The following is a 25,853-nucleotide window of genomic DNA, read 5'->3' as shown; positions in this document are numbered from 1 at the left end:
ATTATTGACGTACAAATATAGAATGATTTCAAAATAACATGGTTTCAGAAAGCATATTTATTATATAATAAATATGCCTGGAAAAATGTTTATTTTAATATTTATTTACAATATTAAAAATATAAAAATTTAATTTGCATGATTATTTGATATTTCTAAACATTAATAATCTTTCAATAAGTGGCAGCCTTCCGGTAATTTATCAATAGATATTATCTACAATATTGGAGAAAGTTATAATAAACTTATGAATCATTGTCTGAGGCTCTTTGAAAAAAGAAAATTTGTTGGAATTATTTGGGCTACCCGGTATAAAATCGGGCGACAACACATCGCGCGGTCAGTTGTGTCGGTTATAGGCGTGGACACAGAATATGTAGAGAATGTTTATAGTAGTTTAGAGGCATTGAATCTATCGTGAGGAGTTTTCACGAAGCAAGGAGAAAATACATATCTCAGGTTTTTTCCCGAAATGGCTGTTGGAATTCGCCTTTCTTTTCTCGCGACAGTGCTTGTTTTAATTTACTGCATCCATGAAGGTATATTAAGCCAGTTACCTCTACAAGTTCTAATTAATTCTTCTTAGATTAACCTTCAAATAACCTTTTTTTTAAAAGCTCGAGACTACACAAGTAAATACTTTATACATGTATGTACTTATCGGTATTCTTACGGAGCTTTGCGTAATAATTTTGATAAGAATTTTATATCAGATACGTTCCTAACCTCTATTTTACAGAAATAAATGCGTATTAGATTGCATTTAAATGAATACGGCTTTATAACATAATTAAGGAAAGTATTTATTTATATAGTTAGAAATATTTTGGATTTTATCGCATTTTTCAGGCCTTTCTATCAAATGTTATGTGTGCAGATCAGACAATGATCCAAAATGCACGGATCCATTTGACAATACCACTTACCATATGACAAATTGTGCAGAAGAAAAGGACCTAGCCCATTTACCGGGTGTAAGACCGACAATGTGCCGCAAAATTCGACAAAAAGGTCATTCATCTAGAAATATGAAATATAAACCAAGCTCATCAATTTTATTGTTACACCCTAGGGTTTATATAAACTTATGTTTACAGTTCATGGTGAATGGAAATATTATCGTAGCTGCGCTTTTATGGGTGAACCCGGGATTGGAGGTGACGAACGATTTTGTTTAATGAGAACTGGAACGTATAATATATTTATGGAATACTGTACATGTAATAGTAAAGATGGTTGCAATTTGGCGCCATATCAACATGAAAATTGGTTGCTCTTGTTAATTGGTTTAGCAACAGCAGTTCGATATATATTCGTCATTTAAAAAAAATCTAGCCACAGATTTTTGACAGATCTGCTTTACTGAATAATTAATATTTTAGTATGTTTACAGTTCAAGATAGATTTTACTTGTACTTATTAAATACTTCTCTTGTTTTACACATCAAATTTCAAAGGAAGCTAAATTTAGAAAATTAAATATATTGATAGGTCTGCTTATTTAGTTTGTTTGCAATTTTTGTAATTTTATAATTTTTATAATTTTTTTATGGAAGAAAGAAATTAAGTGCCTATAGTATGCCTTAATAAAGGGATAAAGAAAATTTTTTAAACATATTTATAAGAGAGAATAACTTCCAGTAAGTTAATAGCACCTTGGCTTAAGCAATATTTTATCAACATAAATTACATATTTTATAGAAATACATATATATATTTTTTTTCTCTATCGCTACATATATATAAAAATGTATATTTACATAAAACTTTTTCCATTCTTATATTAGAGTACAAATTATAAATTTTACTAATATTGGAATAGTTTACTATTATAATATAATCTCAGATATTAATGATCAATAATAGATCAATAATAAATAGCTAACACCGTCCATTAATTATCCGTCCATCAATTATACCGACAACTTAGTGTTAGTGTGACATTTTGCTATTTTTTATTATTTTTGTACATAATTCTTTAATAATATGTAGTTTTTTACACTGCCATATGATACAAATAAAGCATTATTCATATATATAACATATTACTGTCATACTTCATACGAATTTAATATATTAATAAGTTAGAATCAAAATTTGATATATTGTAATCAAAATTTTCTGTAAAATTGTTAAATGATTGTATGAAATGCAGACAATAAAATAATTTTTGAATCAGAAAATAAATATTACCTTAATGAAGGTGAAACCTGAAAAACATTGATTTTTTTCACGATAGAAAATTAATTTATTGTTTGATTCACATAATAGAAAATTAATAAAAACTTGTCTCGACATATAATATATAATTAAGTATATTTATAAATATATATGAAGATATTTTGCTTCTACATATAATAAAAAAGTAAGAAATACATTTTAGACATATGTATGAAATAATATGTTGTTTTTAGTGTTAATTACAATCCAGATATTATTTATTAAAATATTATAAAAAAATATAGAAAAAATATTGATAATACTTATGTTTAACGTTATAAACATTTTAACATTTCCTTAACTATTTTCTTCTTCAGTATTCTCTTATGTTAAATTGTAAACATTTAAAATTATTTAAAACACATCAAAATTATTTAAAAATACAATTTGAATTATCATTAAAATAATATAAAATCTGAAAAATTTAATCTGTTATATTCGCGATAGAGAATGAGTAAAAAATTATCTTGATATATAACATACAATAAAATATTTACAACATATAATAAAGTATATTTATATAAAGATATATTTGCTTTCACAAATAATAAAGAAATAAAAAAAATATATGTTTAAAAAACATATATGCGAAATAATGTGTGTTGTGCATGTATGTTTTGTCGAGTAACATTTATTGAAGATATAAATACTAACTCTTTAAAATTAACTTGAATTAAAACTCAACATTTGTAAAGATATATATATAGATACGTTTTACAAAATTTACTACGTCTTTTACTACATCGTTTTATTATGTCATTTTATATTAAATACTTTGTTATCAAATGTACATAATAATTAGTAAAACAAATGTTTCGATTTATCACAATTTAAAAAGGCTTTTAATTTTGTTAATACACCAACTCCTAAATATTGTTCACTCTCTTCCTTTATAATCAAATGGTAATAAAAATGAGCATGTATATATAATATAGAGCAAAATAGAGCAAATTTTCCATTTTGTCACTTTAAAAGAGCATATCATTTTTCAAAGTATTTTTACAGACGACTATAATGTGCCTCTCGATTGTCTTAATTTCTATAGAAATTGTTAGTTTAACACGAAAAAATTATTATTGAATTGAAACTATTTTCATAAAAAATATTACTTAATATTAATGTAATATGATGAGCTTATGTTCTCGCAATCTTATAAAATATGATATGTTGTACTTGTACATTACGATTTTTTTTAACTATACGTATGTGTAAAAGACAATAATTTTTACTTAGTTTACGGACGGTTATATTGATTAAATTCAGAGCAGAAAATATTCAGTTCTCTCCTTTGCAGAATAGAGGACGGTTAAAATTGACAAAGAGTTTGTATATGAAGAATTTGTGTGTATAAAGATAAAAATATAGAATTATATTTTTAAAAACCGTGTTTCTTTTGTATAAAATCGACAGATCTCGGACATAAATATACGTAGCAAGAGAGATGTAATGCACACATAATAATCTTCGAATTCGCGTACGTATCTATGGTATTCTTTGGAATAGCTTTATCGATCAGTATCTCAAATATTTATGATGCACGTATATAGCGCTTTTATTTTCATTGCGGTGTCTTTAGACGTCTAAAAGGAAAGTACGTGGTGCAGTATGCAAAGGCTGCAATGATTTTTCGTTGTTGAATAAGTTATTACTCGTACGCCTCATTTTTATTCAAACGCTTGCCATTTCGTTATCTCTTGCCCTGGTTTCGCTAGAGCTTGCTTCCATTGTTCGCCGTAAGATCCACCGACGTCAGGGCCCAATACAAAGTGACCCACGGGAGTTTTCTTGCCTAAAACATAAATAATTGTATAATAAAACCATAAATAATTTTACATAAATCATGCATAATTTATATCACGACAAATTAGAATTTCCATTGGTTTTACTAACTCATTTTATTCTTCGAGACGAACTTTACAACAAAGCTCACGTCATTGAGCGCTCCTTTGTACGGATTGTCGGCGACGACTCTCGCCGTTTCCGGCGAAAATTTCGTGGATACCGTCGGCGCAAATCGATCGCTCTTCCAAAAGTGCGTTACACGTCCATTATCGACAACCGACATCTTCAGATACATTTGTCCTTTCAGACCCTCGTGCTCGTGCATCGTCTGAAGCGAACATCTCAGACGGCTTAGAGACAGTACCAGTTGCCCACCGCTATCTTCGTCTTTATCGCCTTTCGATAGACATAATGATAATTCGACTTGTCCTTTTTTATTCTCCTTCTAAAATAATATTGACTCGTATAATAAAATTAAATAAATGTAAAGAATATAGTAAATAACATATCTTTCGAAGAAAGATATCAATATATATTATATATATTTCTAGATATATTTCTAGAAAATAAATATATATTTCTAGAAAATAAATGCACATTTTTATTAAAATGTATAGGATGTTGTAATTTTTCTTAAAATAAAAAAAAATATTAAATATAATTGTAATGATTTCGCTTTTGCGACTGTGCAGTTTGTATGAAACTATAGAAACCTACTCTGTCCTCGGCACCTAAGATACCACTTGCGATTGGTCGCAGCGGTTTCCACAGATCTCCTGTAGATACATCGCTGGAATGTTTCGATTTCGGTGGTTTGCAAACAAAATTTTTCGAGTCGAGTGGAATTGTTGTCGCGCCGATGGTTCGTCTCTTGTCGTAGGCTCTTCTCTCCGTAACCATAGGTTCCGCGAGCTTGTCGGTACCTTTGCCAAAGAATTGACTGAGAAGTTTATTCTTGGTGGATTCCTGATTTTCGGTAGAACCACCCTGACCTTCCTTCTTCTTTCCGCCTTTCTTCGCCGATTCTCCCTTAGCAGGCGATGTCTTTTCCTTATCCGAGTCCTTCTTTTCAGTCGCTATCAGCGGTTTGTCTTCGAGAATCGCGAAGAGAGTCGCAACGATGAATCTGGATCCGTTAATTTCCTCCTCGACGACCTTCGATTTGCCAAACTTTTGCTTAATTTCTTTACGCAAAAGAAAAGTGAATGTCTCGTTCCATTGTGGCCAGGATTCATTTTTCGTAGTAGTCTCGAACTTCTCCTTGCCAGGTATCAGCTTTACCTAGAGAAATTAAACCTTGAAATTATTTCTTCTCGATGACAGCGAATTTTAACTTATGCTTTAATTGTTTATGATTTAATTGCTCAACTTTTAAGATAAAAGTATATATGAATCAAGCATGAATGTAATAAAATAGAGATATATTTTCATTCTTATTTATTTCTTAGTTAAAATAAATTATTCTTCAAAATATGAAAAATATATTTTTTAAATTTATTTTTAGCATTTTTTAAAATTTAATTTTTACTTTTACATTCTATTTATAACTCAATTTTCTCCCAGCGATGTAAATAATGAGATCAACGATTGATGTTATGTGAATTTTATTAAAGATCTATATATATATCACATATTCCAGAAATATATTTAATTGATAAAATGTTTAATTGATTTTTTGTATGTATATATAAAAAACATAGATGCACATATATATAGATAGACGATATGTTCTATATGTCGTTCTATTCGCGAAACGATGTCAGAAGGAAAAGGAACTACTAGAAATACTACAGTTAATGTCGCACTTCTATAATACAATATTCTCGTGGTATTACGTAATCATAGATAACACCCAACAGCTTCTTTGACGTCTTATGCGTAATTCAGAGTACTGCGAAGCGAAACGAAGCACGATCTTGCAGTGTAAAATTGTTGATACCGGTTAGTATTTTTGCGATGACGTATTTTTCGAAAACGTTATTGTTTTATTCATACAGATACGAGCAATTATATGCGAAAATACAGTACGAAATAAAATTGAAAAATAAAATTACTATGTCAAATTTATAGATTCAGTTGACACAACGTGCGAGAATATGTGAACTATTGATAAAATGTACACCGCCTCTTGTTTGATCGATCCACATTCTCGAGTGAGGTTTACTCTACCTTTACGACGTAGCTGTTGACTCTGGTGAAGCCAAAGTTCTGCGGCAAGTGTCTGGCACCGAGAACAGTGACGTGGAGCGTCTTATCGTTCTGCGAGTGTACGATCCTAATGCCGATCTCCGGCTCCAAATTTACCGTGCGATCCAACGGCGTGGACACCGTCTTCAGATTATTGTCGATGAAATTCCTGAGCTTGGCCAGCGCCATGGTCTCGTGATTGTCCTCTCGAAAATCCAATTATAGCTTATCGGCAAATGAGCGATCGCTTAGATAAGATCGTTTAGATCGGCTGATCACGGGGACTTGGTAGCGTCGTCTGTGCACGCTGCAAAATTTTATCGTGAGCACGGCAATGAGCACTAAAGGTGTGCTATTAATATACACGCATATATAATGCGACGCCATGTCCGCTTTCGATCATCTAGAGATATAATTTTCGACGCAAAATATATTTGCTACAGTCAGTGACAAGAATTTTCACTCATTAAAAAGAATTCTCTATTTTTATTATTATCACATAGTAAACATATCGTAACTATTACTGAAAAATTAGAAAATTAATATAATAATCTCACTTTAAAATGCTCTAATGTTTCATTAAACATTCTTATCAGATTTGATTTATGGGAATAATTCCTTAGAAGTTTCCTTATAAGTTATCGGAAGAAAAATGCCTCGATCACTTTGATATCGATTATACATCTTATGAGTGACTGAAAAATAAGTTTAGAAAAATATTGTTATGTTTCGGATAATTCTCTTGACGTGGACAAATCTTTCGATCGTAAAATTTCTCGGTCGTAAACAGTGCTTTCTCTCATCAAGCGATGCAATTCTATCATCTACAACAGGTGATTATCAGCTGTTCCGGTATTAGCTGCACGATCCTTCTCGATCGTTCTCATGCAATAAAACCGCGATCGCGCAGAAACAGGATGTCCGAGAGAACGTCAAAGAAACGAACTAACGATCGAACTTTCCCCGTGAAGAAAAAATAGACCTCGCCTTGTCGTGACCACGTCGATTAATCTCGAGCGATCGCGCGAGCCGCTATCCGACGACTCCGGAATGTAGCAAAGAAAATCATGTTTACCACCGAGATCACAGCGACGCCGACCTCGATTATCGCATTATTAATTAATGAGAATTAATGTGCCAAATGCGATAGACGCCTGCACCTCTCATCTCCTTAATAGAGACTTTAACGCTCGGTGTGTCATCTGAAGTAAAGGAAAAAATAACGACAGCTTCGATCTTTTTTATTAGGACATTATTTTGCGCTATTTCGTGCATAAATCGAATGAAATTTCTTTCCAATAACATTAGGCATTCAAAACACACTTCTTTTGGAGCACGTTAAAATTTAAATAACGGTAAATGCATGCATAGCAACATCAGTATAATGTCTTTTTAATTATATTGCAAAATAAGTGCTTATCAGAGAGGAGCATATAATGATAGAAAATAATCTGTTATAGTATTCACGTCTAATTTGGCGTGTGTGATTTCTAGGAAAAATTTTAATTACTCTGTATCAGGTAGCTCGTTCCACACGCAACACGTCAATGTCGTGATATCAGAATTAATCGTAAGTAAATAATCGCTTGGATCGCATCGGTGCACTCGATGTAAAGAAACAACACTTGTACCATAATCCTCGTTTCGGAGTAAATTGCTGCAGCCCAAGAACGGCAGATTGAGATCTCGAGTAAGCAGGAAGAGGACAGTTGCTATCCGGCGAGAAGCGATGTCGGCGCGGATGCACGCCTGGCGGGTCCGTGACTGATGACGTCTCGAGAGATCCACCCGCTGATCTTCCTGCCGATAGACAACGATGTCAGACGCTCGATCCCATGGTTACGAAAACGATCGAAACGCGAACACGCACCATCATCGATCGCGAGGAGGAATTCGCCGACAGCTTTCACCGCACACGCACTTTGCACGCCTTAATATCCACTGCGTATCGCGACGCACCGAGACCAACTACGTCATCGCACTCATCAACGAAACTTGTGGGATCCCATGAATGGCTTCGCAGGCGATTGCGCGCGTGCGAGCGTTGCTGGAGCGTCGTGACAATCGTCGACTTGGGCTGCGCGCGACGCGTCGACGTGGTATACAGCCTGCTCTCGCGTGGGTTCCCTTTATAAGAGGCCAGCTTACAGTGATGGATGATGGCAAGACGTCTGAAGGCCTTTTTCCGAGGGGCACCGTTACAGTTGGGAATTATACGTGAGTAAACATGTGTACGTAAGAGAGATTTGCTGAAGAAATATGTATAATTTTCACGTATATATGTAAGTAATTAATATCTTTAACATATATACACATATATACACAACATTTCTTTTCTTTTTTCAGATATTTTTTATCATTCCTTTTTGCATACAAAATGTACATGAAAATTATAATTATGACTCTGCCCGATATATTTAATATATTGTTAAATTCATTAGATGGTTAATTTTAATCCAGCGTCAAGTTAATTTTAATTTCTTAATTTTTATGAGAAATTTGGAGACCAATCAGGAATCTGCAACTACGGTACTGTCACAAAAGTGACCGTTGCCGCTAAAATAGGGGATTTATTTGACTGCCGTGTGTCGTATACTCGTCTGTAGTCTGTAGAGTTGTAGTTGTGAAGTGACGCCTGTTGCGCTCGCAAGGTCGTGCGTTTATATTACGCGTTGCTGCATGTGTACAGGTGTGTGAACGTGCAGGCGCTTCTCCGTGAGTAAATACAACCACATGGAAGAACGGTATACAGAAACAGGGCCGTAATTAGTCACAATTTTCCCTATCCGAGGTACAACAACAGATAAGAATAAATAATAGAAAATATTTCACACAAGAGAGAAAAGATTTTAATATTAAAATTGATGTGAAATTTTAATATAATATAAAGATGTTCTTTTGGTAAAACAAAGAGTAAGAAATTTAGTCTATTTACAGAATCAAAATTTAGGTAATATATTAAAGCGATAGAAAATTGTATGAAAATATTTTTTATATCAATTAATTAGTGATAAAAAATTAATCAATCGACAAATTTTCGCGATCTAGTACGATAATTATGTTCGCCTAAGCATGATAAATAAAATTTAGTAAGAAAAAGGATCGGCAACTTATACTGAATATGTGCTGTGTAGAAATTTATACATCTTGATGCGCAGAAAAAACTAATTATAATTTCACGATAATCTCATGATGGCAGTTTAAAAGAATGCGGTAGAGAATATCGCGTTGCATAGAAAATGAGTTACGACAATTGCATTAGAATATAGTACATTAAATATACGCGTATCACAAGAATACAATATGTGTTACAGTTAAAAAGAAAACGCTCATCATTTAAAAATATATATCTCTCATGTGAATATAAATAAGATTATATTGATTTTGTGATTAATTTATTTTTTATACATAAATATTAAATTTAAATATCTAATATTCTATCCATTTTTTGCGAGAATGCATATTCATATGCACATATCTACATTTTTTCAATCGCATATTTAAATACGCATGACGAATGATGTTCTATGCGTACCTGATTGTATTGATCGCACGTGATGATATGCAAGGATAGCTCTATCAGATAGATCGTGGCCTTCAAAGTTAAGCAACATTTGTTACCATGTTTATATTAAAGATATTACATTTATGGAAAGTGAATCTACAATTTACCATCACGCGTCAATATATGGTTCCTTCTAGAGAAACATTACATAGGTTTGTAAAATTATTAACTAGTTTATAACGCAAGAATATATAAACAATCCTACAAAGTATTACAATTATAAATATAATTAATATAATGAAAAAGCAGGATTATTTAGCATTAATAGGTAAAATTTAACCATTAAAAAATTAGACGTTAGAAATTGATATTTCCTGCGGAAGTTAAACAACCAGGATATAAAGACTACAGTTACTGGCACCCTGCGGTAGATGGCAATAATGGACGACGGTCAACCCTTCTTCCTGTCAAACAATCCCCACGGTTGACGAACAGCTGTTCAGCACCGCCATGGCACGCGCGACATCGCAACATCAAAAACACTTTGAACGATTTCGATTTCGTGCCAAAAAAATCTTCCCGCGCCGCGATACGACATATCTCGTGATAAACTTTCGATCGTAGAGCGATATTTCGCGAAAGTGCTTCAGATTGTGCGAGTTGTATGTTCGCGAGTGATATCAAAGTGACATTTCAGAAATATTTGGTGCAAATTTTGTTCCTTATATACCAGGTATGAATTTCCTTTTTATTTGTTTCTTAGCATCTTGTATTAGCTTGGAGAGATTAGTATTGCATAACTTTTAGCAAAATTGTAACAAATAAAAAATGATCATCAGTGAATCAGATAAATATATATATGTATGTATAAACATATGGTGCGTGAAATGTAATAATATAATAAATCAAAATATATAATGTGGAATCTTTTATTTTTTGATTAGTCATCTTTGCAAATAAAAGTTTAAATAATTTTTGTCTCTTGTCTACAAACACAATATATATCTTTTTAATTATATTTATTATTTCTATTATTTAAATAAATAATACATATTAGATGTTATATTTTTCAGAAAAGAAATAATTTATATTATATAAATTTTCCAAATGCCTTAATCGTTCTATTAAAATAATATTATTATTTGCAAAAGTTTGTGAAGATATTTATTTGTTTAATTTTATATAATTTATATTATTTTTTATATATTAAATGTGCTTCAAAATTAAATGTTTACTTCAATATCGAGATAACTTATCTTAATTATAAGCTGAAAAATACTTATCATCTTGATCGTGAGATGGCACCACACAGGTATATGTTTCAATTTGGTAAATATAAAATAAATTTTTCCTACAGATTATTTTTTATAATTTATATCCATATCGCTTATCATTTCTAAATTAATTTGCTTCATCATATATGTTTAATGAAAAAATTATTTCAGTTTAGAAAAAATTGTTTAAAACAGAAGGAAAAATTAATGTAATCATGTGTAATTGTTGTATAACATAATATATTTATGCAAGATAATATTACATAAAAGTTTGATTATAGAGAAATATTTGCTATAGCAAAATGCTATTATGAGACTCAAAATTATATGATCGAATTACGAATATTTTACATTCTTAAATATATTTCTTTTTTTCTGTTTATCAGCAATAAAATAATATTAAATTTTATTAATTATAATATTTATAATAATATTAATAAATAATATTAATTTTTTTCAAGATACTATAATATAATCTACATATATATGAAAAAAAATATGTGTAATTTTTTCTTTTCGGAGAGAAAAGCCAGCATATGATCCGGAAAATCATACATTTTTTCGGTTACATGTGTTCTTATTCAAGTCACGTTCTGACGACAAGGGTAATAGCCCTGAACTTTGTCTTCGTCGGATCAGCTTAACTTCCGGTCATAAAATTTCACGAAATTCTAGTGCTCAGCGAAATATGTTTTCTGTGGTTCCTAGCATTTTTCAACTTGATCGATCACTGCCACGTTATTGTACGTAGGAAGCCAGAGATATAACAGACGTTTTTATGAGTTTTTCTAAACATTCATGTTATCTAACATTCACACCGACTATTTTACATTACGCGATATATAAATATACACAATATATATTTTAAAGAAAAAAATAAAAAAAGAAAAGAAATTTAAAAACCGATTCAAAGAGAGAGAACGATGTATGATAAATTTTAATATTTAAGAGGATCAGAGCTGACATACAATAATTTTTGCTAATATATCTCTGTGAAAACACACTCTCGCGAAACTTTATTTCCATTTTTTTTAAATATAAACATGCAGTTGTATTTATATTTACTGCAGAGCTGCGTGATGTTCAATATATGCCGCAATGACACAATGAGAAAAAACCGATATGGCGAAATCACATTATACACTAGTAATCCGCGCTGCATTACGATGAATGCTGCATGTGTCTGCGGCTTTTTCGCATCACGAGATTCATGAATGCAAATATCCCAGGAATAAAGAGTCACGCACGCTCTTTACATCATTCACCTTTCTCATTTTCGTTCCGCACCGCTTTCCAGACCATCCCTTTCTATCCACCTCTTTCTTCTTTTTTTACGTTACTTGTACCTCACTCTTCTCCGCAGCGAGTCAAACTTTAAACCCGGATGCTGATATGCACTATCCATTTTCGCGTTTATGATTTAATGAACGTAACTCCGCACCTTCCGCTATCGACAACAGTTCGTGCTTCTTCCTTCGGTAAATCTCCGGTGTACGCCTTATTATAAACTCTTTTACGCGGCGCAATTTAAAAGTGCAGCTCGCAACTTCATCCTGTGAAGTTTCGTATTAAGCTTCCACTTTGAAAGCGGCACCTCGGTAACCGGTGGAAGTATCGTCCAAGTTTAGCTAATCGTTTCTCATCACGGACGCTGATAAATTATTCAATTATAACGCCTTCCGCTACCGAACAAGCACTTTCAAGATAAAGAAAAGATAGGGAGAAAGAAAGAAGAACGTATATCTTCCGAAAATAATTATTCAAACGTTTCCCATGATATCGAAATGGTATCGCGTCGACAGTACGAAGATTAAAGTCAGATTTCGAAATACTCCGTAATTCCCTGTACGTATTTCTCGCACGTAGTCGTAGTTTGATATATTTAACCTTCCCTTTGACCCTGCGCACCCTTTTAAGTGCATCATTACGTATTCCCTTTTGTAACGCCGGACTTTATGCAGACCACATTCGCAGCACCTTTCTATTCTTGATCATATCGCACGTTAGGTGTACAAGGTGATAATTCTGCCTTTATTATACAAATGTCCTTTATTAGCGAAATGTATGTAGATATATATAAATCAGTTATATTCATGTCTCAATAGTCCATTATTAAAATTGATGATATATCTTTTTTAATTATATTACATAGAAAGAGACATTTTTTATTACAGAAAATATAAATGGTACATAATTGATGTATGAATTGATCATATAGAATTGTCTTGTGCCTTTATATTATGGATGATTTTATTGATAGAAATGCGAATTTTATAATCGAACAAATCCGGGGATAACGCGCGAACTTTAATTGGAACAGAATCTATTTGCATTCCTCGCATTGCTTTCAACGTGATTCTGTTAATATCGTTTTCCTCGTCGTGTTCACCTTGCTATATACGATACTTTGTCCCAGTTCCGTGATACGGCGACAGAGAAAGAGGTCGGAAGCTTCTGAATGTCGGTAATGAATATATGAATGCATAAGCATTGTCGCCGTTTGTCACTCAGAGATTTTAGATGTATCATTTCATGAGAACGCGCATCAAGATTACATTCAATCCTAACAATATATTTAGCGACAGTATGTATGTATCGTGTTGGTATTATTATTCTCATTGCAGAGAATCGAGTTCTCTAGATCAAAATCTTCTTCAAGTCCTTCTCTCTTTATTCGAATTTATTATTGCAATTAAAGGTAATTATGCAAACTTTCCATTTTTAATAATAAAATAATTCGTAAAAATCGCGGTTTTATCAGTTTTATTTTTTATTACGTTAAAAGTTTTATTTTTTATTACGTTCTATTAGTTTTATTTTTTTACGTTAAAAGTTAAATAATAAAGATTCTATTCATGATTGTATGTACGTTTCGCGAATGAACAATGCGTAATATAAATGAATATTCGTGATAGACATCTGTCCATCGAATTTATAATCTTGGCATCATCAATCGTCACTACACAGATAGAGATTTCATTTATCGAGAAAGTTTAAATCAAACCACCATTACTCACGACGCGGCAACTGCGACGGAGCATTTTGATTCACCAGAAGGCAATTGAAATTCGTTTCGTCACTGGCTTTTGCCCTTTTTGCGATTCTGCAATTTATTGTAGGTATTTTAAGATTCTGAATCGGCACAATTTAGCGGTGCGCGAAAAAATACAATTCGTTTCGCGTACGTGGCAGGGCTTTTTAGATCCTCTTTTTTAATTTTCTACCTATCCTACGGCAAACTCGACGAATGTAAATTTCTCGTCGATTACGATTGGCATACAAAAATGCGTTTCGTAAAATACGTTCGTAGTTTGTCAATCATATGGAACAGCTTTCGAAAATTGAAACGTAAAAAATTACTCGTTTTGCGGCCGATCGTAAATATAATTTACGGTACAGGACAAAATTGCTCGAGCATTTCATTTACGAAAAAAAAGAACGTGTAATTTTTGTTATTATGCTGAAAATTGCCATGAATTTCGACACTTCACTCAACCGAATCTTCAAAATTTTCAGACAAAACGGATTAGCACCGACCGTAGTCGAACGAAGGGGGACGTAAATCGATTCCGACGTGCCCTTAAATTCTATTAGCGCCAACTCCGATTGCATTCTTCAAATGGAAATAGGGAACGAGATTTTCGCGACGAGGAAGTGATTTCGACAAAGCAAAGTCGCGCCGGGCGTGTGATTAGATTTTACACTCTCGCTTTACTTTTACGAATGTCGTCGTTGTCTTCGTTGTGTCCTTAAACGAAGTCATTCGCCGGAGTGGTGCGGAGCGATATCGGAAAATAAATTTTGCGTAATCGTGTTTCGACCATGGAGAGTACCGTGGCTATTAAACGCAGGAAATTCTTGTCCTGCTCTGGCAGAGAACTAACAGGACCATTTCCCTTTCCAGTTTAAACTGCCATTTATGAAACCGTCTGCCGCGGCGAACGAGTGTCCTGGTTCCTGTTCTATCGTTGATGATTTATTCAATCGCGCGCTTGTCGATATTTATCGTTCGGCAGCCGTTCCCAGGGGACCAGACACACTCTCGGCGAGATAAATCATATTATCGTAGACAAGTAGCGTCCAGTACGTGGCAATCTGCGCCATGCCAAAATCTGCGGTCGTACGAGCATGGAAATCATATTAGACTGATACCATATTGCTTAATAGCGATCATCTGCTTTGCCGAGCATCGATTGCGTTTTTACGTTGCTATTATGATAAAACTCGTAGTTTTCTTTTGAAATAAAAGCAAAATATTTGATATTTTTCTATTAAATGTTCAACAACTTTTCATCGTAGAGGAAAATAAAAACCGAATAAAGAGATAAACTTTTACATCTTGCTCGCTAATATTGTCTATAAATATCTACATAAAGTATTTCACGTTTCTCTGTACGCTCTTCCTAAATTTTCGGCAAGATCGGCTCCAGTTATAGCGAAATGTAACATGCAAATGCGATGAGATGTAGCAGCGCACAGACATCGTATAGAACGCATCATCGTCGAAGGGTTAATGTGGAGTTGGCGAGTTTCCCTCAGAAACTTTGGACCCGACAGCCTCCAGCGTCATCGCGCGAACTAAAGCAAAGCCTCGTGAATTCTCCGAGGAAACGCTCCCGGAGAAAGTCTTTCACGATAGGAAGCAAGCAAATCCTATCCGGATGGAATAGCCGTTCGAGCAAATTGCTGCAACGATTGAATGCACGCCGCGCTCGATTATTTAAACGCGCGCCCGAGATTTTCCGGACGCAAGTCGGGGATGGCGCGGAAGATCGACGGGAAACACTCTCGCATGCTGCGAGACGTTCCGGTGGACGTATAGTGTGGCAAGGAAAGAAACGTGTGTCTGCTGACGCCGCTTCGTGGAGAGCGATATCGATTTCGACCTGTCGAGCGTGAGCGATTTAAACTCGCAAGACGGAGAAGATAACGTAAGTCTCCGTCTTTCCACACACATACATACATACATATACATATATATATATTTTTCTCTCTCTCTCTCTTTTTCCGTTCTTGTCCGTGCTCCGCGAAGTCGATCGGATTCGAACGCCAAGGAGTATTTCTATGATTCACCCTCTCGACTGATGCTGTCGCATCTTCGGCGACGGCGTAGCAACGTCCATTTAGATTGTCATAATAGGATTATTTTTTTTTCGGTTAGCTATTCGGTAAATTTAATTTATTTTTAATTTTATATATATAATATCGAAAAATAAGATAATCGGGATTTCATCTCTATCGTATTGTAAAGTTTAGGCTTGGAAAAATATCCTCTCAAAGTTTTTCGAAGTTATATAAACTATAATTATAAAACTTATAATATATACATTTTTGAAAAATAATAATTTTTGAAAAATATTAATTTGTACAGCTTTTGCTAATTGCGAAAAAATTAAAATTGTCATAATGTGTCGTTCATAATATTTTAATACTTTAGATATTTTTGAGATTAAATTGTTTTTATAGTTGCATCTATTTTTACCCCCTTACCAAAATAAGATTGCATAAGAAAGTATTTTATTATACTTATGTTAATAGTTGGAAATCTTAGAAAAAATACGCGTTATAAATTTACATTTTCGAAAATATTATTCCCCGTATATTCGCGCGATGGGACATCATGACTCCACCCAACCATTGCGGCTACTTTGCGGATCTGAATATCGATTTTATATTGCACCGGCAGATATCGAAAATATTGTCGTTTGTATGTAGCCGAAGGAACGAGTGGGCAGGCGATTTGGAATTCCAGGTAAATAGTTACGATCGCCTTTCCGGTTCCGGCTGCGAAACATTTTGCGCGGAAATTCTGCGGCTTACGCGTGTCGGCAAGTGTTGTCTCTTGGAGAACAATATCGATTTCGCGCCGTCTAGCATGAACGATTTAAGCTTCGAAAACAGAGGGGTTTATAAAGCCATCGTACTGTTCTTCCGTAGCCGCGGAATCAACCCGTGTCGGGGACGTCGGTTAAAACCCCGCTCGCTTATCTAAACACTTTAAAGCGCCCTATTGACTTCGGTATCACCGAAACGGTAAATAAAGTTAGTCGTTAACCAACGACGATTGCATAATATCAGTCGGCTTACATAACAGTTGCTCTGATTTTCAGTCCTCTTTTTTTAAGAGGAATTTTTGATAGTTTCAGGGAGTGTAAACGCGTTCGGCTCGTATCTACATGTAATAGGGATGCCATTAGGGCGCCGTAGTGTCTCTAATCAGCAGCGGCGATCTCTTGATATCTGCAGAAACCTCCACATCACGCGAATGTGAACTATCGGGATTGTAGGTCACTGCGGGTAATCGTGATGTAATTATGTTATGTACGCGTTTTAAATGAGACATTGGCATCGATAGAGCTGAATCATCGCTTTTAACAAGATTGAGCTAGCATTACAATCATTTTGTCAGCGAGCGTTGTCTTCCCCGCAATTAAAATCGCTCGATGCAAATTTTCTCTTCGAGCGAATATTTCTTAGATAATTACAGGCAATTTTCCCTCTTATATTTCCTCTTAATTCCAAGTTATCCATTATGTCTTCTTGACCGGGATCATCCTTGACTCGAATCGCGCTAGAAGAATGAAAATATTTCCATAACCAGTGGATATAATGCCCGTGCGATTTTCTTACAAAACACGACGATGTATCAGTTTTATAGCTGTGTTAGGGAATTAACTTGGCCAAGGGGACGTTATACGCGTGCGTTAATGGATGCGATGGTTGATAACGACTTCCTGCCTACCATCTTCACGAACGGCATCGCGCCCGGAAGCGGTTCCGCGGACGATATCGCTTCCCGACATCCATCGAGATTCCTCTCCGACAACGTCGCCTTTAAAACAGTATATTAGGCCGAGGGTTATAAATCAGACTGGCGGGGGTAGCAGCAGTGGTGGAGGCAGTGGTAGTTGGTTGTGGTAGTGCTTAGTAAGTAAGATAGTACGTTGTGCTCCGTGTATGTGTTACGTGTATGTTTTACATGCCTACAGGATGTATCAGAAACTCGCATCTCCCCTACAGATTTCTCTTGGCAAAAATTTTGATTTTTCAAGCTGTTTGAATCTTGAACGATATAAGTTTCAGATATAAAATACAAATATACAGAGATAAAATTATAATATATATTATTATTTATTTATTTTTCATGGATGTGATTATTTTTAAATTTTTGCGCTATTATTATTTTAAATGTTAAATAACATAAGGAAGTATATAACGCAAAATGTGGAAGAAGCTGGTAGCAAGAATTTATCATATTACGAGATTACGCGCGACTTCTGACGCATCCTGTATATGCATCCTGCGCGCGACGCAGGTAGAATGTTGGCAGGCTGGAGTCACGAGAAGGATAGCCTGCTGCTACAATATTGCTTTTCCCTGGCGTTAGGCCAACTCCTGTCTTCGACGACGAAAGGGAAGGGAGAAGCGCGTGGAAAGCAGATAGACGGAGTTAAGATTGGAGGGGAAGAAGCAGGTGGATTCCTATCGCAGTGGATAAGCTCTAGGCATCCTTTTAATCTGCGTGCCACTCTATTCCTCTGTAGCATTTTTCCCCTCTCGTTCGCTCTCTTCTCTTCCTTTTTCATCTTTACTTTCTTTTTCCCTTTTTCGATACTGCGTTAAACGGTGTCTTATCCTGCCTTGGCGAGCATGGCCGCCCTTCAATCTTCGTCAATCGCCGGATTTAACCACGGCCTCGGAAGTATCAACGAAGATGACGGTGATAAAGGGAAAGATTATGGAGCGGATACGTTTTCCCCTATCGCGGAGAGATTAGATTTGAACGGAAGTTCGCTTTTAAAAAGCCGCGAAGCGATCTCATCGTATCGATCGTAGTTGTCTTTCACGAAAATGTGTTTTAAAAAGAAATATGTAATTCGAAATATGTTTCTTTTAAACTCTGCTTTTAAATTTGTAGAAATTTTAGCATACTTGCAATAAAATCCTATAAATTTCTCTAAATTAAAAACAGCAATATAATGAGCAAATGTAAACTTTATTTATTTTACCGTGAAAAAAACATGATTGTATTGTCATGGAATTATGTATAAGTGATCACAATTCGTATATCACGGAAACTTAATTTTTATTAGACGGAACTTAATCCACTCATAAATGTACGGACACAATACGAAAATATGATAAAATTATTCCAGCGAAAATGCTTTCTAAGAACTTATGAATTTTCGAAGTCGGTTTACATTATCCGGAGTTGGAGGTTCTTTGCGTTTTCCACGATGTTACGTCAGGCGAAATGAACTCTTGAAATTATTCTATAAGTTATTTGAATAATCGTAAGTTAGTTAGGAAATTTATGAAATGAGTGTGAGATTCATTGTGAACCTCGAGAAGCAAGCAACTGTGATTTTTGATTTGCACGGCTCTCTGCCAAGGATTTATTGTCTACTTTTCGTTGAAACAAGAAATCTCAATCGTGAAAGATTTCGAATAATTTATTTTTTGTACAGATTTTTAAATTTAAATATCGATATATTTATCAATTGCATTTTAATAGAATTAGTCTCACGGTTCGGAAAATGTTTAGAAAATGAAAATTGGGCCAAAAGTTGCCAGTAATATGTTTAACGAGTTTTAAAATGCGTTCGATTCTCCAGAACACTGTATACATATTTTCCAAAGTATCTCGTAGAGAGTGGAGTTAGAGATAATGCTAATTGGGGCAACGTGTTTTTCTCAACGAGCGCAGTGACGGATGTTACAACAACGTGTAACATACGGATCGAGTCTAACGATAAATTGCACCAGACGCTGTCTCTAACGAAAACACTGTTTCCGTGAACATCGGTCCGCATACCGCTACATACTACAACCGACGGCTGCCTTATCCTTCTTCATTACCCGGCCCGAACTTTTCGGCGTGTGTCCGGTTGAATTATATTTTCACTGTGGTTCCGGTTCCCTCGCAAACGCCGCCGCGAAAACAGCCTGGAGATGACCGCAGACCCGTTACTCTCTCGCGGTGGCGACTCTCTAACCAATCCACTAAATTTCATCGCCGCTGTTGTTTTCTATTTATCGCGACCGCAGAGAAAGAGGGGAAAAAAGGAGCGGGATTCGGATCCGAAAGGAAATAGAGAGATGTACGTGTGCGAACAATACGAGTATACGGGATAGGATTGAAAATCCAGAGGGAAACGTGTCGAATGAGAGAAAATCGGCGAAGAGCAAAGCGGGCTGGCGATCGGGAAGAGACGGCGATCTCGCAGCAATGGCTGATCGGTCAGCGCCGTCATCCCTGGGGGCGATCTGCCGGGTTAACCGATGCAGAGTACGACGCAGCGGGGTATCCTATTGCCACCAGCTTGAAAATCACTCGAGTGTACCGGCGACCCCGACTGGCCCCGGCCGGTCTGCGGTCGCTCATTGGACGTTATATCTGCAGTATTATATAGATGCGCGCGTGCACATACACACACACACACACATACAAATACACGCGCACATGGACGCGATCGCTGTTCCATGAACATGCGTGTATGTAGAGACACGAGACAGCGATGCTTCCGGATCCCCGCGGGAGGGTACAGAATAGGTGGATGAGTATCGGTGTTAACGTCTCAGTGGACACGCCATGGCGCTGTCCGCTCTAACCGATAACGTTGCCAACTCGTTAGGAATGAATGAACGGCGCCAGGTTGGGGGCATCAAGCGACGCGAGAGTCGGAGACAATAGAGAGTCAGCGATAGTCTCCGTTCGAATGCGCCTCTGCCCTCTCTTTCTTCCCGTCCTTGAAACTTTGTCGGCGCACTTCGTCTTCAATTACTCCGATACCTCGTAATTAATCTCGAGAGCTCGGAAGGTGTTTGCTACAGCTCGTTATACCAGGAGAGACAGAACCGTCGTGGCGGAAAAGGGCGAGAGCGATGGAGGAACCTCGAAACGAACACTGCCTAAGAAGCCAAGACGTATATAAAAGACAATCGGGCGCGTAGACGAGAAAAGGGTTCTCGGTAAGGGGTGATTTTACTTTGAGGGGCGACCCTCGTCGCTGGAGTAATCAAAGAGCGTTAATCGTCCGTGACGAGATTAATTTGATTTTATTGCGCCGCCTCCTTCTTATTTACGACCGATTATCGACGTAGATGGTATTTCGGATGTATCTTCCGCTCGTGTTTCTGGATGATGCTTCGCTTGAGAGAGGCTCTTAACGTAAGCGGATCTCGAGTAACTTCCGCGTGTACGTAAAATGGAAATAGGGATACACGTATATCGATACTCCTCGTCGTCGTCATCGATGGCCCGCCGTTTTTGAGAATTCAACTACCGGAGGCACGAAGTATCTCAGGTTACGTGCAAGCGGGTTAAGAAATGGTCTTTAATATTCATGTGTAACTCGAGATATTGGTCGCCGACCGCGACGAGGGCAGTCACCGGGTCAATTGTAAATTCAAATTACCGCTAAAGTTTCAAGCGAAGAAGCAGCGGGAGGCGCGTCGTGACCCTTTAAAAGGATACTCAAAGAAAATTATAACTTTCTCCATCATCCATATATCTCTTAACTGCGTGTTTTTCAAGTCAACCGTTTCAAGTTGCGAAAAACTAAAATTTCCTTTCGTCTTATCATTCGGCCGACCCTCTCAAATATGCACGATCCCCTTCAGACGAACGGGAACAACTTATCGTTGCCCCGATAAGGCTACTTTCCTCGGATGCTCCGTCTACCGTGAGAGTAATCATGTCACACGATCGTAAGAACTTTTGCCTCAACCGTAGATCACTGTAAATCACTGCACGTGACACGTCCCAAAACTTTACAAAACTTTCGTTTCCCTTAAACTGGCGCGCGGTATTAAACTCCGTCGTAGTCCGGGATAACGATAGAGCCGAATCGATCGTCGTCGGCGAACAAGGATGGCGCCAGGACGACTGCGGATCCAATCGTCGCGATTTCCATGCTCATAGATCGCTATCGCGCTGCACTAACATTAGATCCTACACCGAAAGTGCGACTTCCCGAAACGTTCGTAGAATGCGACCACCGTTTTCAGAAACGGAATAAACTCCGAATAAACCGCAGCATAAGCTGCCCAACTTCTACCGAATAATCAGTATAAGGACGTTTACTGTGTACTTTGCCAGGAGTAAATTTATTTAAGTCGGTTGATATAACAGTCTTAATTGGATATCGTGAATTGTATTTGACTTTGGTATTTGACTTAATAACTAACTAACGATTTCACTTCATTATAATGTTAAATTACGCAATTAGCGTGTTTAGCGTTAAGAAATGTTCTAATTTTTGACATTTATAATTCGATTTAAATTTATTTAATAACCAAATATGGATAAACTTACAAATATTTATATTGTCAAAAATTAAAACATTTCTTATTTATTTATTTATTTCATTATTTATTCATTATTTATTTATTTATTAAATATTTATATTATTATTCAATATTATTTGCATATATAAAATATATTGCCATCTCTTCTCATCAAACATTTCGAGAGAAAATCAAATTCAGAGAGCAATTTTTTTCGTCAGAAAACGATAGTCGGTGAAAAGAGGTGGAGGAGTCAGACACTGTGAATGCTTCATAAACTTTTGGGCGGAGACAGCAAAGTGATCCTGAGCTTTGGACGAGAGAGCTCCTTGACGACGCGACGTGACGGAAGGATGTTGTAAGCATTGTCGCCGCAGGTTTATATGATGGATAGACGGACGAGAAATTCTCGGAAGGGGAGGGGTGAGGGTGTCTTCGAGCCCAACGCTCAACGCCGCTTGATTTCCGAGGTGGAATGCGCGCCCCTTAAAAACGAGGGCTGCGGATAAACTCGAGTAATTTGTCACTTCGCCGCCGTCTCCTGTACAACGGGCTACGACGGCACACCCTTCATCGTTCGCGTAAAAAGCGAGTCGCTTTCTTTCCCGCCTCCTTCCTCGCATACCGAGCCGCGACGAGATATGACTTTCTGCTCGCGGCAGAAACAAAGAAAAAAAGCGACTACATCCACCAAGCAGAAGTCATTTCGTTCCATTTCCGTGTACGGTTGTTTTGCGACCAATCATTTTCTCTTCATTAGAGTACTTGCTCTTCTTTTAATTGCATTTATAATTTGTCGCTCAATGTCGTAGCATGTGATATATGCTGAATATTTTATAAACGTTTTAAAACAGTTTGTAAAACAGGAATTTTTAGGAATTATTAGTCGTGATTTTTATCGATTTGTACTTTATAAAAAGGATTCGAGAAAAAGACATATCACCAATTTGTGTCAATTATGGCAAAATTTCTGTCGTTTCACGTTCGTATTTTTACACTTAAAAAAATCTAATAAAGTCTCAAGCCAATATCGTTTCGCGACATATAACAGCTTTGCGAAAATCGATAATCTAGAATTACTTTCGTTATTTCTACTTCTATTTTTTCTTTTCTCGTGCTATTTTTTTTCTCCTACGCGCGTTATCGTGCCAAAAATAGTCGCATCAAGATTATGCTCGGAACCGAACGACCATATCAATTTTAGATTGTTATTTTCTAAAAAGCTGAAACCTAGAGATTCTATCGTCAATAACGAACGCAGATGAAAAGAGGATATCGTCGCAATTTTAAGGCTTTTTTTATTCTGCTCTATAAAGCGCAATTACGTCGTGCTGTGTGTATGTGAAACGCAGTATAATAAAAAATTATAATTTGAAAGCAAATTTTTTGTGTAACTTGATATTTTTTTTATTTTACAAATCTCTTCTTTTTTGTAACTTGATATCTTTTTTGTAACTTGATATCTTTTTTATTTTACAAATCTCTTCTCTCATTGTTGTCTATTTCTCTTAAAGAGGTTTATGCAGATAAGGAATAAAGCGTATACGCGCTATTTGCGTTAATCTGCGGGAACACAAACTAGACGTAATTATAGGCGATGCACGGTGCTTGGTGTTTACAGACTGCTATTACGAGGCTAAGCGACATGTAGTTAAAAGCTTCATTTAGTGATAGTGGAATTGTAGTAAAGTTGAAAGATGTTTCGCGTATAATAATTTATCTATTGTATTTTAACGATTTAATATGACTTTAATTTTATACTATTCTGAATTTTCTAAATTACGATATTATCGATCAGCTGACCCAGTAAAATTATCCCTTAAATTTCACAAATGCTTCGCGTGTCCGACTAGGCGGTTCGGATCGATATTGGCTTATGGCAACGCGCGTGGCCGAAAACACGTCGATATATATAAGCTGCGTAAGGTGAGGGTGGCAAGCTTACAAGTACAATCAAACGGTGCAATTAAATTGGCGCGTCCTCCACTATTTCATTGTTAAATCTATTCATCTACATTTGTATAGTAGTATCTACCTATTCGGGCACGAAAATGCATGATTGTACATTACCTGCTGAATTTCGACTTTGATCAATATTGCTTACCCTATCGTCGACAAAGAATAATTGCGTCGAGATGAATAATGAAATATAACCGCTTGATATAAATTAAAATTACATGATGACATGGGAGGTACTTTTATTAAATCTTTCATAAGAATGACTAATTAATTAGTGAACTAATTAAGAAATAATTAATGTACGGTATTGATACATCAATAAAATATGATATAATTTTTTACAATTTTCGACTATAATTTTCCGCACCAACTGAATTAAAATACTAGTTTCGTTTCTCGTTACTTAAATCATTAAAATATCTCTTCCGATTCTAGCCACCTCTTTTCTTGCCGATGTAATTCGCAGCGTTTTCCCGCAATTTGTCTTGCGAAAGACAAAAATAAGGAGTACGTTGTCCGGGCGCATGGTGTGAGTAGCTCGTGAGCTAGAGTTATCGTAGATAAGAAAGGCATGGTGGACGAGGGTGCGAGCCCCGCAAGATGGGACACTCGTTTGTCATCGCTGAATAATCGCGAAGAACGGCGCGAGAGGGTAACATGGCATACAAAAGGGTGAGAGCCACAGCGATGGAGGACGTTTAAATGTACAATGGGGACCATTTACCTTCGACTCTTTCGTAGCGGTCCGTTTATCCCTGACCGCGCTTTTTGGACAGGTCAGAAGAAAGTGCCTCGTAGAGGGTTGGAATTCGCTTCATTGACGCAGCAGTGTCATGTGAGAGCTTAGGTATTCCATAGCTATATATATCGTATAAAGCCACCGCTTTTTTTTTTTTTTACGAGTATGCATTTGATAACGGATGAGATGGAGTTACGAAATATCCGGCGAAATAACGATAACAGCGACGACAGGCGTGATAAAACCAGCAGCATCTTCTGCCTGTATTTCCGAACATCAGAGCGTTTTTGTTACGCACTAATGCGATATATTCCATCGTCCTTCTCGCCGTAATTTATCATTGTCCGTGCGCGCGTTCCTTTTACATGCTGCTGGCAACAGCATTTTATCGCGCGAGACAATGAATACAACCTCGCGTAAAGTAACTAAATTTATTATTCTTATCGACCAGCTATTCCCGATATTCCCTGCGATATTTTTTTTACATTTTTTTACCGTCTAATTTTTTTAGCTTCATCGAAACACGTCAACTAATGTGCCAGACTTTAATTTATTTAATATTTATCGATATTCTATGTAACGTGTTAAAAAGCAGATTTCTTGTATAGATTTAAATAATTGATGATTAACTAATTGAGATAAAATTTAGAGCTTTTTATTCTTATTTATAATTTTTATTTTTCTCTATTTTGCATATCTCTTCTTTATATTTTATGTATTGATTAATTTCTACACATTCTTTTTCTAAGAAATTTTTTAATAAATACGTTTTCAAGTTTATTAGTTGAGTTTTCGAATCTGTTGCATTTTTTGCAAATATCGCCAGATGATTGTCGCAATATGTGAGTTAGAATTTTTATAAATTTTATATATCGCAAATTTTTTTCTCTATTAAAGT

The 25,853-nt window shown here is 35.8% G+C and overlaps 2 protein-coding genes and 1 long non-coding RNA gene across 9 annotated transcripts in view; 2 read left to right on the top strand and 1 right to left on the bottom strand.

The window, feature by feature from the left end:
• The first annotated feature begins 302 nt into the window (after window positions 1-302).
• Window positions 303-2,043, top strand: Crok (crooked). Its single transcript, XM_083080824.1, has 3 exons — window positions 303-539; window positions 850-1,011; window positions 1,098-2,043. Exons 1-3 carry the CDS (start codon window positions 473-475, stop codon window positions 1,322-1,324), a joined length of 456 nt encoding a protein of 151 aa, XP_082936950.1. The 5' UTR covers window positions 303-472; the 3' UTR covers window positions 1,325-2,043.
• On the bottom strand, window positions 1,657-8,298 carry LOC145961024 (uncharacterized). Of its 4 annotated transcripts, XM_083080822.1 has the most exons (6): window positions 8,060-8,298; window positions 7,821-7,989; window positions 6,172-6,496; window positions 4,720-5,283; window positions 4,111-4,447; window positions 1,657-4,009 (listed from the first exon to the last, which is right to left on the bottom strand). In XM_083080822.1, exons 3-6 carry the CDS (start codon window positions 6,376-6,378, stop codon window positions 3,885-3,887), a joined length of 1,233 nt encoding a protein of 410 aa, XP_082936948.1. In that variant the 5' UTR covers window positions 6,379-6,496; window positions 7,821-7,989; window positions 8,060-8,298; the 3' UTR covers window positions 1,657-3,884. The 4 variants fall into 4 exon arrangements, with proteins under 4 accessions (XP_082936948.1, XP_082936947.1, XP_082936946.1 ...); XM_083080821.1 differs by having other exon boundaries at window positions 7,700-8,298; XM_083080820.1 differs by having other exon boundaries at window positions 7,821-8,298.
• The window catches only part of LOC145961028 (uncharacterized), a 121,021-nt gene continuing 101,015 nt past the window's right edge, over window positions 5,848-25,853 (top strand). For 2 of the 4 annotated variants that reach the window (XR_014435542.1, XR_014435543.1), the window contains exons 1-2: window positions 5,848-5,943; window positions 7,710-10,427. This is a non-coding gene — a long non-coding RNA (uncharacterized LOC145961028). Of the gene's footprint in view, window positions 5,944-6,072; window positions 10,612-25,853 lie in introns of those variants that run through there. The other 2 variants (XR_014435544.1, XR_014435545.1) reach the window with 2 other exon arrangements.

Source organism: Camponotus vicinus, unplaced genomic scaffold (genome assembly GCF_025532165.1).
Source record: "Camponotus vicinus isolate PSW18456_S1 unplaced genomic scaffold, iyCamVici1.0 SCAF_10, whole genome shotgun sequence".
NCBI classification, from domain to species: domain Eukaryota; kingdom Metazoa; phylum Arthropoda; class Insecta; order Hymenoptera; family Formicidae; genus Camponotus; species Camponotus vicinus.
Note: the sequence above shows the minus strand (reverse complement) of the source record. Positions and strands in the feature narration are given on the sequence as shown.

Coding starts and splice junctions, on each gene's coding strand:
- Crok (XM_083080824.1), top strand. CDS start 473: ATGGCTGTTGGAATTCGCCTTTCTTTTCTCGCGACAGTGCTTGTTTTA. Junction 540..849: donor AATTTACTGCATCCATGAAG/GTATATTAAGCC, acceptor CGCATTTTTCAG/GCCTTTCTATCAAATGTTAT. Junction 1,012..1,097: donor CCGCAAAATTCGACAAAAAG/GTCATTCATCTA, acceptor TTATGTTTACAG/TTCATGGTGAATGGAAATAT.
- LOC145961024 (XM_083080821.1), bottom strand. CDS start 6,378: ATGGCGCTGGCCAAGCTCAGGAATTTCATCGACAATAATCTGAAGACG. Junction 5,284..6,171: donor TCAACAGCTACGTCGTAAAG/GTAGAGTAAACC, acceptor TAATTTCTCTAG/GTAAAGCTGATACCTGGCAA. Junction 4,448..4,719: donor TCTTAGGTGCCGAGGACAGA/GTAGGTTTCTAT, acceptor ATATTATTTTAG/AAGGAGAATAAAAAAGGACA.